Raw genomic sequence first — 13,329 nt, 5'->3', positions numbered from 1 at the left:
ATGGGCTGTACTTCTTTCCCTGCTGAGTGTTTCAACATTTTCTGTTTGTATTTTAGATTTCTTGTATCCCTCATATTTGCTTTAGTGAAAAGTAATGGTTTCTCACCATTTAAAAATATTTGACATTTTCACTTTTCCCACCACAGTGAATACTCACATTTGCTAAATTTTAGTTGAAACTTTATTGCTGGAACAGCACAGCAGGTCAGGCAGCATCCAGGGAACAGGAGATTCGACGTTTCGGGCACAGGCCCTTCTTCAGGAATGAGCAGAGAGTGTTCAGCAGGAGAAGATAAAAGGTAGGGAGGAGGGACTTGGAGGAGGGGCGTTGGAAATGTGATAGGTGGAAAGAGGTCAAGGTGAGGGTGATAGGTCGGAGTAGGATGGAGGCGGAGAGGTCAAGAAGAAGACTGCAGGTCAGGAAGGCGGTGCCGGGCTGGAGGGATCCGGCTGAGACAAGGTGGGGGGAGGGGGGATGAAGAAACTGGTGAAGTCCAAGTTCATCCCCTGCGGTTGGAGGGTTCCCAGTCGGAAGATAAGACGCTCCTCCTCCGACCGTCGGGTTGTTGTGGTTTGGCGGTCCTGCCCCCTGTAACCTCCTCCCATCCTGCCCCCTGTAAAAATGCCATCCCATTCTCCCAATTCCTTCATCTCCGCCGCATCTGCCCCCAGGAGGACCAGTTCAAAATACGTACAACACAGATGGCCTCCTTCTTCAAGGACCGCAATTTCCCCCCCGACGTGGTCGACGGTGCCCTCCACCGCATCTCCTCCACTTCCCGCTCCTCCGCCCTTGAGCCCCGCCCCTCCAACCGCCACCAGGACAGAACCCCACTGGTCCTCACCTACCACCCCACCAATCTCCATGTACAGCGCATCATCCGCCGTCACTTCCGCCACCTCCAAACAGACCCCAGCACCAAGGATATATTTCCCTCCCCTCCCCTATCAGCTTTCCGTAGAGACCACTCCCTCCGCGACTCCCTTGTCAGATCCACACCCCCCACCGACCCAACCTCCACTCCCGGCACCTTCCCTTGCAACCGCAGGAGGTGCAATACTTGCGCCCACACCTCCCCCCTCACTTCTCTCCAAGGCCCCAAAGGAAACTTCCATATCCGCCACAGATTCACCTGCACCTCCACCCACATCATCTACTGCATCCGCTGCAGCCGGTGTGGCCTCCTCTATATTGGGGAAACAGGCCGCCTACTTGCGAAGCGATTCAGAGAGCACCTCTGGGCCACCCGGACGAACCAACCCAACCAACCTGTAGCACAGCATTTCAACTCCCCCTCCCACTCCACCGAGGATATGCAGGTCATTGGACTCATCCACCGCCAAACCACAACAACCCGACGGTCGGAGGAGGAGCGTCTTATCTTCCGACTGGGAACCCTCCAACCGCAGGGGATGAACTTGGACTTCACCAGTTTCTTCATCCCCCCTCCCCCCACCTTGTCTCAGCCGGATCCCTCCAGCCCGGCACCGCCTTCCTGACCTGCAGTCTTCTTCTTGACCTCTCCGCCTCCATCCTACTCCGACCTATCACCCTCACCTTGACCTCTTTCCACCTATCACATTTCCAACGCCCCTCCTCCAAGTCCCTCCTCCCTACCTTTTATCTTCTCCTGCTGAACACTCTCTGCTCATTCCTGAAGAAGGGCCTGTGCCCGAAACGTCGAATCTCCTGTTCCCTGGATGCTGCCTGACCTGCTGTGCTGTTCCAGCAATAAAGTTTCAACTCTGATCTCCAGCATCTGCAGACCTCACTTTCTCCTTTGCTAAATTTTAGCCAACTTAATCTGTTAATATTTTTTTGAAGATGCTTTATTGAGTTCTTTGTAGCTTACTTTGCAGCATCAGCAAATTTCTCTGCATTACACTTGGTCCCTTCATTTGAATCATTATGATAGATTATAGTATATAGTACCCCAGCACTGAACTTTGCAATACTCCAGGAGTAATATCCTACTATCCTGAAAATTCCCCAATTGTCCCTATTCTCTGTTTTCTGTCCACAAACCATTTTTCTGTTCCCATTTTCCTTACACTTCAAACATTACGATGACAAAATATGTATGGCCAGACTTTGCAGAAACCACAACACAAAATCCTAAGCCTCAAACTTAAACAAATTACCACAGTTCAAACCACTCTACAAATTGACTGCGACTTATAAAATTACTGCAGTGTTAAAACTCTCTACAATCTAACGGTAATATGCAAACACATGCATGGTGAGTTGTTACTGGTGTTGATTGTAGGCTTGAATATAGACAGAGATGACCTGTCTCTGTCCTTTTGGTCTCAACTGCAATAAAACATTTCTGTGATGATTCATATTACAATATTACAAATGCATCTCCTGTTGTCATCACGCTGTGTCTTCCAGTATCTAACAACACTTTTATTGTTAGTTTATTTTCTGGCTGGGCTAGCGATGACTAGATGGACAAAATATTGTTTCCATAATAGAAAACAGTACAACTGTTACCCCATGGTGGTGGCTGCCTCCAGGATTGATGTATGTGTGAAGGTTCTTTCCATATCATTGTTTACAAAATTGTCTCTTCCAGCCTCTTACTTATGTATGCAACAACCCTGATCTTGCACCATTACGGGTACTTGTGATTACGTTACCTCCAGGCTTCTAAAGAACCAGTATTGAGCTGGCTCCCACTTCATTGCTATTTCTATCATATCTGCATATACCATGGTGGCACGGTGGCTCACAGAGCCAGGACCTGGGTTCAATTCCAGCTTTGCGCAACTATCTATGTGGAGTTTGCATATTCTCCCAGTGTCTGTGTGGGTTTCCCTCATGTGCTCCCATTTCCTCCCACAGTCCAAAGATGTGCAGGTTAGGTGGTTAGGTGAATTGGCTGTGCTAAATTGCCCATCATGTTCAGGGATATGTGGGTTAAATGCATTAGCTAGTGTAATAGGGTAGGGGGAATGCGTCTGGGTGGATTACACTTTGAAGGGTCAGTGTGGACTTGTTGGGCTGAAGGGCCTGTTTCCACACTGTAGAGATTCTATGTGTAGTTGTTTTCCATATGTTTTGTTGGCTATTCACATTTTACAGTTTTAGCTTATGTCCCTGGTTTGCATCTTTTCACATCTTGTGATCTTTCAATTCAGAGAAGGCCATGTCAATCACCGATCCTCCATCTGTGCTAAGGTATTACTTCCACAAACACATATTTGGTGTATCACCCACTTTAGTGTACCTTGGAAAATTCATTATGCATAAAGATTAAATGAAGAAAGTAATGTTAGCAGTGATGGCCTTAAACACTTTTTATCCTGATTGACATGTTGCATTTTATATTTAAAAAATCAATTAGCTTGTGTTGAGTTTATTAAGTAATAGCATCAATTTTTGCACCAGTAATAAAAATGATCAATCTATGTTCCAGGTTTTTGTTTGTGGGGATGACAATCAATCAAAACAGTTGGTGATGGATGTTGCCAGGAGCATAGGCCTCACTCCTTTAGACCAGGGATCCCTTCTGGCAGCTGAAGAAATCGAGAACTACCCTCTCCAGCTTTTTCCAATGTGGAGACTACCATTTCGTATCACAGCTGGCCTCACAGTATTCTTCTTCATATACTGTGTGGTGATTGATATAATTTATCCTTATGCAAAAGAAAATAATGATTTTTCCTATAAACTTGCAATTTCTGTTCCTAACCGTGTCTTCCCAAATGTCTCCCTAATCCTGCTGAGCTTGGTTTATCTGCCGGGTGTCATTGCTGCCTTCATTCAGCTTCACAGAGGGACAAAGTACAAGCGATTCCCTGACTGGCTCGACCGATGGATGTTGTGTCGAAAGCAGCTTGGGCTTGTGGCACTTGCCTGTGCCTTCCTTCATGTACTCTATACATTCGTCCTCCCAACTCGATACTCAGTTAGATGGCACTGGATAAACTCGTTGATTGAAGAGGTAATAATTTTATCCATGTGTACACTGTTATTTTATGAATTTTTTTAACAAATATCACAGAAACAGTTTAAATGTTCAGACAAATTGCAAGCAAAATCAAATTTAAATCCAAAATATATTGCACTGTTTTATATAATATCTTAGCTAGTCTTAATTAAGAATGGTGTTGAGTTTCAGTCCCGTGATATCATAGGTGATACAGAGTTGCTAGGAAAGGTTCAGAGAAGAGTCACTGGAATATACCTCCTTTAAAAGCCCCCATTTACCACAATGGTTTATGGACTTACAATTCAATGCTCTACAGCAATATAAAAGTTTACAAGGTTTCTTTGAGTGAAATCTTCCCAATCACTGAAAGACATGGACAATGGTAAGTCAATTGACAAGTCCCAGCATCAAGACATCAGTCTTAAGTCAGGAGGCCCAGATTCAAGTCCCACCTGTTCCAGCTGCATATGAAAATATCTCTGAACAGGTTGGTTAAAACAGCATCAATAAGGTTTGAAGATGGTGGAGCATAGTAAGGGAAGTGACACTGTGGGAGAGGAGGAAACATCAATGGTCATTAGCACCCTGGTTCCAATTGGCTCAGAGAAAAACTAAGCAGTAAGTTCATCAGACTGACTCCTGGGATGGTGACTTTGTCTGAGGAGGAGACATTATTTCAACTGAGCCTAAATTCTTTGGAGTTTAGAAGAATGAGAGGCATCTCTTTGAAGCTGCTTAATGTCTGACAGATTGGATGCAGAAGCTATGCTTACCCAGAGACGGGTACAGAACATGGAGTCACATTTTCAGAATAAACGGTAGGTCTTTGTGAACTGAGATATGGGAAAATGTCTTCACTCAGAGGGTGGGGAACCCCTGGTATTCTCTACCATAGGTCTGATGGTTTATTGCAGTCATTTACAGACAGAGGTTACTGCTTGATACTTGGATGCTTTGTTCCAGACAGCTGGAGGATGCAACAAGGGCATGTAATGGAGGATGAGGATCTGTGAGACCCGAGGCATTGCACTGAGTAGGGGAATGAGGTTGTGCATTCAAACAAACAGCCCTTTCTCCATTCTACAGTATGTACATTGTCAGCCAGAATAACCGAGGCAGGACTTGTTTGTCAAATGCTATCAACAGAACTGAGTTGCATGAATTCATTTTTCACTGATTCTAAATATTTTCATGCATCTTTAATCATAGCCTCAAAGGTAACTTACCAATTGATTGCTTTCTTTGGATTTTTTATTGTTTGATAAAAGTTAAAGTTACAAACTGATGGAAGCCTTCACAATGTCAGATGCTTCCTCAATCAATTATGACAAAGTTTTAAGCTGGTATAAAATTAAAAACAAAACAGAAGAACTGCAGATGCTGGAAATTTAAAACAAAAAACAGATTTGCTGGAAAGTTTCAGCAGGTCAGGCAGCATCTGTGGAGAGAAATAGAATTAACGTTTCAGTTCCGGTGACCCTTCCTCAGAACCGCTTTTGCTTTTGTATAAAAGTAAAGTTGCCATTGATCTGTTCTCTCATTAGAGAGAAAGACTTATGGTGGTTTTCCTTGTGGTCACCATGCCTTAGGCAAGGGGACAGCCTAAGAAGGAGAATCCTTCATGGTGACTTCAGCAGGTGTTGGAATTGAACTCATGCTGTTGGTGGCATCACAAACAAGCTGTCCAGTTATCTGAGAAATATGTGCAGTATAGAAATGTTGAAAAAGGACAGAAGTAGGCCATTCAGCCCTTTGAGCATGCTCCGCCATTCATTATGACCAACTGAGTACCTTGTTATCACTTTCTCCACATAAACTTTCATCCCTTTAGCCCTAGAGAAGGAATAGTTAACCTTAAGCAGAGTTAGAACATCATGTGGTGCTCAGGATGGCTTCATTCTTGTAGTTACAGCTAAAATGACATTAGCTCCAGCATTTGATAATGAAAGTGAACACAGTTTACAAAATTTACAACACAGCTTCACCCCTTCTACAAATGTGCCATCATATGGTTTTCTTTGTTTTAAGCCTCCCACTATATCCAGTCCTGAGGTCAGCAGCTAGACTGGAGGGATCCTACCCCATGGTGGAGCCTGCTGGTATTGCAGCCTTGGGTGGATGTCCACAAGGACATTGTTGCAAGAGAGCCCAGCTATGCTGACAGCATTCTGGCCAGAGGATGTTTACCCTCCTCACCTGGAACTTCTATAGGATTGAGTATTGCAGGCAGAGTGAAATTGGAGGAGCCTGACACCTCTGCTGTGCATTGAGTGGAGAATTGTGGTGTGTTTATATGTTGTTCCTCCTTCTGCTATATTTCAATTGGCATCGTCCTGTCCAGTGATGAAGAGACATCTGGATTGAGGCTAAGGACCCTCCTCCCTGTGGGCTTGCCTTTGGTGCTGAGCACATTTTGCTGTTGCTCCTGTATCAATTTGTGACATTTTCGACAAGGATATTAATGACCAGCACTTTGGGATCTTCTTTGACCTGGCGCATGCATGGTCTCTTTGGCAGTTCTCGATGTGCCAGCACCCTGGAATAGGGACGGGGTTGCTCTTCAGCCAGCTGCAGAAATATGGCAGTGACATGCTCACCAGAACACATTCCTGACTCTAATCTAGCTCACAGACTCACTGAAGTGGCAGGACGAGTTGTGGAGAGTGTGGAAGACAGTCTTGCCTGTGCTTCCTCTGATGGATCTGTGGCATCTTCCTCAGAGGAAAGGGAGAAGGTGTTATCTAGAAAGGCTGCCCTCATGATGGTGAAGACTCTGTGAATGCCATTGGTACCTGCAGAAGACAAGAGAAGGAATGAGTCATGGAACAGGTTTAGGAACCTGGCCACGTTAGGAATTCACTCACAGTGATGCCAAATGGGGAGCAACACAGCAACTTAACAATGAATCTTATTTACGTCACATGTCATGATGAGAAATCCTCCATGAAACTTTTTGTACTTTATGATTTTTGGGAAAATTCAGTACAATGACTCACTGAAATAATGAAAAAATTAGATCCAGTGCTCTTGTACAGTCTATTTGAAGAAGTAGCTAAGTTAACAAGAGCAGGGTCATGATGTTCTGAAGAGGAGTCATACTGGACTTGAAACGTTAACTCTTTCTCTCATCATGATGCTGCCAGACCCGCCAAGTTTTACCAGAATTCTCTGCTTGTATTTCACTTTGCCAGCATACACAGTTTTTTATATTTTGATACGAATATACATTTTGTAAGCATAAAGCCAAAATAGCTGTGAAGCTATTTACAGAGACGACTATTTACGTTTGAAAGAGCTGAAAGAACAAATAGTTGGATTGTACAGGGAGTGTGGACTCGCTGTGTACATTTGAAAAGGAGCCAGACAATACACCAAATAATTTCCTCAGTGTGCATTGCTCCATATGGGAGGGAGCTGAGAACTAGCAATGTGTTTCCCATTCACAACATTCTGCAACCAGTTTAATTCCCACAAGCAGCCGGAAAGGAACATCTGAAATTTCCCTAAATTTTGTTTTCCTAAATCAGCAGCAGCTTTTCTTGGCAATGGTTGTTTTTGCTTCTCGCCTGGAATTCCATGGGTGATTGAGAGAGGGCAAACGTGGATGACAAGCATAAATTGCAGCTTCGATCTGTCTCAATAACCTGACCCTGTCTTTTATTTTATATGCGAAGGTAATCACAGGAATGTGCTGGTGTAGTGTGGCAATGAATATCAGATCATAAGAAATAGGAACAAGAGTAGGCCATTCGGCCCCTCAAGCCTGCTCCATCATTCAATAGGATTGTGATTGATCTGACATTCCTCACATTCCACTTTCCTGTGTTTTCCCCATTGCCCTTGATTAAGAATCTAAGAATATTAATTAAGAGTTACTAATAGTAATTACTAATATTACTACTATTAAGTTTATAAGTTCATAAAATATAGAAGCAGAATTCTACCATTCAGCCCATCAAGTCTGCTCTGCCATTTGATCTTGGATGATATGCTCCTCATCCCCAATTTCCTGCTTTCACCATATATTAAAACAATTTGTTCTGCTTTTGCAAAATTTTGAGGCAAAGAAATAACCTATAGCTTAATAATTATATGCCAAGTGATGTCAGTATTTGATGTCAACATTATAAGACACTTGATGTAATTCAGTGTCTGTTCATGGGATGGGGTGGGTCTCATCCATTGGTTGGAGAATTGGTCTGAAAACCACATCAGTTCCATGGGGGAGGTCCTACAGAAACAAGTGCCCTCTGAGTATAAAAGTGAATATAGGTGGGTTGAGGTCACTCGTGGTGGAGTTCCAGCCCACTAAAGATGGTCACCTGACCAACAAGCCAGTCACTTCCAGCTGAGGTAATGCAGATTTCCAAGATCAACATGGGACGACGTGAATTAATGCGGGTTCATGGAGAGTGGTGTTCAGAGACAAGGGCAGAGGGTAGCTTTCAACAGCATCTCAATGGGTGGCTTTCAGCAGCTAAACCGCCTGCCGAATGCAAGACCCCTCACTCAAGCAGAGTGTCTGACTACCAGGGACTGACTGGAGTCCAGAGGTAAATGAGAGTGTTCGCTGTACCTCACAAGTTTCATTTAATCCCTGAGCCACTTGTGGTGGGCTCAGTGGGATTGCTCTGGGCTAATGGGCATTAATAGCCTCATTGGCGAGCCTAACTGACATCGCACCGGTGGTGCTTGGGAAGCCCGGGTCAGCCTCTTCCACAGAATTGGGAAAGTTTTGTCATCACCAGGATACTGAAATGGAACTTCTCCCCGATTAATTGCTTACAGATACCATGTTTCCACTGTGATGAGTTGCATTAAATCAAGCCTAATGTGCTTTTTTGTATTTTGCAGTGAAATCATTGCCATTAAGAACAATGTATGGAAATACATCTCAAAATGATGTCACTGCAATTCTACATGCTAAACCCATTCCAATTGAGAAATGTAATTTTGAGCAATATTCAATTAGTCCAACTGCTAAAAATTCTAAGAAATTTCAAGAACGTTTTCGCACATAGAATTGTAAGAATCTGAAGGAGCTTCCCCAAATGACTGTAGGTGTTCAGACAAATGCAACTTTCAAGACTGAGATTAATGGATTTTTGTTGGATAAGGGTTATGGAGATAAGTCAGATAGGTTCTGTTGAAGTGCAGGGTCAGTCATTATTGAATTGAATTCAGGCTTTAAGGAGCTGAACTTCCGTAGTTCAAAGGTTATGCCTCTTCCACCGTTTGTTCACCATTATTTAGATTTTTCTCTTCTTTCTTGCAGTCAAAGAAAAATAAAACTATGCAGATAAGCAAAGTACTGTCATGGCGCCTTGACCTGTATTTTGCGTTAGGAATACTGGGGTTTGCTCTCTACATTTTGCTGGGCATCACTTCTCTTCCATCAGTCAGCAATAATGTCAACTGGAGAGAGTTCCGCTTTGTTCAGGTACCACTTAGCTTATGCATATGTGGAATTAATCACTTAAATCAGATTGCATTTTAGGTAACACCCCTGCTGTGCACTGCACAAGTTGGGACATGTTTCTGCAATCAAAGCAGTACAGATGGGGACTTCCACAAGCATACATGTTGGGCATGGTGATTCCATGCACTGTGCTGGATCTGAAGCTGATTCTCATAACACCTTGTGTGGACAAAATGATCACATGAATCTGGTATAAATGGCATTTTGTGACGTGTGTCAACAACAGAAAAAGGTTTTGTGACACTGTGGATAGTGGCCTGTCTCTGAGCCAGAAGCTTTGGGCGTATGACCCATTCCAGGGCTTGATGACCGTGTAGTATCAGCCTGGAAACCCTTCCAACACATACCAGTAGCAGGGCTGGGAGAGAGTACCAGAGGATCAAAAAGTATCAGCATACATCAACAAATCATCACTTATGTGAAATATGTTATTACTACAGACACAGCATGGCACAATACATTTGGATAGAGTATACCCATTGCTCTGTCTCCATAATTTCGCAATGAAAGTAAAGGCGCAGGTTCTGAGATTACCTCAGCCACAGCTAGACTCGAACATCATGCTTTCAGCGCTAAACTGGTGCACTCTGGCTGTTCAGACAAATGGGGCAACCTGCTGCATGGCGTAACATTTTTATATTCGTGTTGTAGTTTGTTGCTATGGACAATGATGGTAGAGGCTCCAAATTTCTCCACATTACATGGCTGACCAGGAATCTCTCTTTTTTATTACTTGCTATTGGTATGTGTTGGAACGGTTTGCAGACTGATACTCCATTGTCATCAAGCCCTGGAATTGGACGTAACCCTAAAGCTTCTGGCTCAGAGACTGACCACTACCCACAGTGCCACAAAATGTTTTTCTGTTGTGGACAACATTACAAATTGTCAATAATACCAGATTCATTTTAAATGACTACATCTTAAACATTTATATCAACTCTTTCAAGTAAAGATAAACACACAACAGAATAATGTGTTCACATTGTGTATCAAAAGTGCATAATTTTATCATTGGAGACGTGTTGATATAGTTGAATAACTAAAGTTACATTTGTGACATGAAATGTCAGTTGGAAGCATTATTAGTAATTTCAAATAAAATTTTGCATATTTGAATTATAGTGATTAAATTATTTATCCCTTGCCTTACAGTCCAAGCTAGGCTATGTAACACTCCTGCTGTGCACGGCACACGCTGCAGTGTACGGCTGGGACAGGTTTCTGCAATCAAAGAGGTACAGATGGGGACTTCCACAAGCATACATGTTGGGCATGGTGATTCCATGCACTGTGCTGGTTTTGAAGCTGATTCTCATAACACCTTGTGTGGACAAAATGATCACTAGAATCCGGCAAGGCTGGGAGAGAGTACCGAAAGATGAAAAGGTACAAACATTCGTCAACAAATCATCACTTGTATGATGTATATTTGAAGCCAAGTTCATTCCTGTTGAAGGGCCTTTGCCCGAAACGTCGATTTTGCTGCTCCTCGGATGCTGCCTGACCTGCTGTGCTTTTCCAGCACCACTCTAATCTAGACTCTGATTTCCAGCATCTGCAGTCCTCACTTTTGCACTGATGTATATTTGGGTCCAGTTTTTCTGTAAACCTAATAAACATTAATCAATTGAACACACAGCAGAGTACAAATGGGCAGAGCTCCATGATGTTAATTGAATCCCTAGCTTGCATTGAATTAAATGATTTATTGTCATGTGTATTTTATGGTGAACAATACAGTAAAATACAGTGAAAAGCTTCAACTGTCACCACAATCAGGCACCATTTTGAATAGTTTAAGAATAAAAAGATATAACTGAAAAAGAACCTATCTTTCATTTATCTAGTTAGATGGTGAAGCATGAAACCAAACGATGAAAATATTTTGATTGGTGAGCGGTTTAATTACAGATTGCAACACTGTATATATTTATCTATTACTGGAAACTCAGTGCTTCAGCTGTCTTCTTTTGTACCCTTTGAAAGCCGATAAAATTGAATTAACCCAAGAAGCACTTCTTAAAAGGACAACAATCTCCCTTGATAAGTGTTCTCAGTACTTAAATAAACATGGTCTACACTTTCTCTTAACAATATAATTAACGTACTATATGCACAGTTTGCCAACCTTCTCACCCCTTGCCCAAGGATTTCTATGCTTTCTCTTGAAGTGGATAAAGTGCTTCCAGTCAGACTGGCAATACGCATTCAAGCAACATTTAAATAAATAGGACAAGCAAAAACAGCCCCTGTCAGCATATTTTCCCTGGCTCTACACTCATTTGGAAGTTCATCCAATGAAGTGAGGAATTGTTTCTTTCACAGTCTTCTCCAACACAATATTTGTTTGCAATTAGTCTGTGAGTCTGGAATTCAGATACACTGCAAATGATGGAATGAAAGCTCCACTATTGCTGAAATGTTAGGAAAGATCCCACATGAAATGAGTTTAGGCAAGTTCAGACCAGCTTCTTTTTCCTGTACTTAACAGTGTTGCGCTCCAAAAAAAGAATTATTTTTCCTTTAATTAAAGTTTGCATGCAGCAAATTCAATTGGAACAAATTAACATGCCAGAAGTGTGTTTGATACTTCTTTGATTTTTACATCTATGAAAATAGAACAAGGATATGAAAACAAAGTGATTTTTAATGATCTTAATGAGAGAATATATCATGTCACATCAAAAATTAAATAAAGCTGCAGTAATCTGTACATAATATGTCATTATTCTAGAACTATATACAAAATCTATACATTCATTACAGGAACAGATCTGTTGTTAACATCCACAACAGTGACAAGACAAGTTAATTAAAGATATTTTAAAAGGATACATATCCTGGATTTTGCAAGTAGAAGGATAGGGCACAAAATCAAGAAAGTGAGATGAAATCTTTACACTGTAACTAATTAGGCCTCTGCTGGAGAATTTTGTCCCATTCTAAGTACCATACATAAGAAAGGATGTCAATGCCTTGGAGAGCAGTACAGAGATGTAGCAGAATGATAACTTGGGATAAGGGACTCCTTCACTTATGTCAAGAAGAAACCGAGATTGATTTTCTTGGAGCCTATGACTAAAGAGGAAACGTAACTGGCATGTTTAAAATGATGTGTAGGCGGTTGAAATTTTCTATTAGCAAAGGGAGCTCAATAAACAGAGAACACAGATTTAAGACAATTGGCAAAGGAATTGAGAAAATAGAGCCAATGAGCTTTCTTAAAATAGTGTTTTACTGTGATCTGGAATGCAAAGCCTGAAAGGGTGTTGGAAGCAGATTCAGTTGTAAGATTCAAAGAGAAATTGAATATAAACAAGAAAAGGAAAAAGTTTCAAGAAAAAGTGGGTGTGTAGAAGTAATTTATAACTCTTTCATGGTGCTCATACAAAAGATCTGAATGCTGTCCTGTAGTGCTTCATGATTATTGAATCCATGATCATATAAAATTATAATAAAGTGTAACATTCAGGATGTCAGTTTAATGGAAATTAACCTAATGGAAATTTAAGTTTTTTGTCTCATTTCTTCCAACTACACCAGAGTATTATGTCATTGCTCTAGCAAATGAAGTTTTTTGTTTTAGATTTTCAGCACACATTAATGTCTCCTGTTTGTCACAAGATCTGTGTACTGATATGATCATGTTTTGAAAATAAGTTTCAATAAAACATTCAGCTGAAACATTTGCGTGTTTTTACATCAGCTTGAATTAATTTAGTTTCAGCTCATGCAAAACAGCAACAACCTCCACCACGTATTTCTATATTGATCTGCACTCACTAACATATTTCCCACAGCACTCTACCGAATACAGGGAAGCAGTGCATCCAGGAATGGATCAGCAGTCAATCCCAAGTTGTGGGCAGACAACTTTTATAATTAAGGCCCAATTAAGGGTAATTAAGT

At 41.8% G+C, this 13,329-nt stretch overlaps 1 protein-coding gene across 11 annotated transcripts in view; it reads left to right on the top strand.

Moving 5' to 3' along the window:
- LOC122549978 (metalloreductase STEAP4) overlaps positions 1 to 13,104 on the top strand; it is a 28,970-nt gene extending 15,866 nt beyond the window's left edge. For all 11 annotated transcript variants that reach the window (XM_043690312.2, XM_043690309.2, XM_043690301.2 and 8 more), the window contains 3 exons: positions 3,423 to 3,950; positions 9,214 to 9,378; positions 10,573 to 13,104. In XM_043690312.2, coding sequence (XP_043546247.2) covers positions 3,423 to 3,950; positions 9,214 to 9,378; positions 10,573 to 10,842 — 963 coding nt within the window. In that variant the 3' untranslated portion in view covers positions 10,843 to 13,104. The remainder of the gene's footprint in view (positions 1 to 3,422; positions 3,951 to 9,213; positions 9,379 to 10,572) is intronic.
- The last annotated feature ends 225 nt before the right edge of the window (positions 13,105 to 13,329 follow it).

The sequence above is a fragment of the Chiloscyllium plagiosum genome, unplaced genomic scaffold (assembly GCF_037043375.1).
Source record: "Chiloscyllium plagiosum isolate Xiang-an unplaced genomic scaffold, Cpla_swu_hap1 HiC_scaffold_5, whole genome shotgun sequence".
Lineage (NCBI taxonomy): Eukaryota > Metazoa > Chordata > Chondrichthyes > Orectolobiformes > Hemiscylliidae > Chiloscyllium > Chiloscyllium plagiosum.
This window is presented reverse-complemented; position numbering and strand designations above follow the sequence as displayed.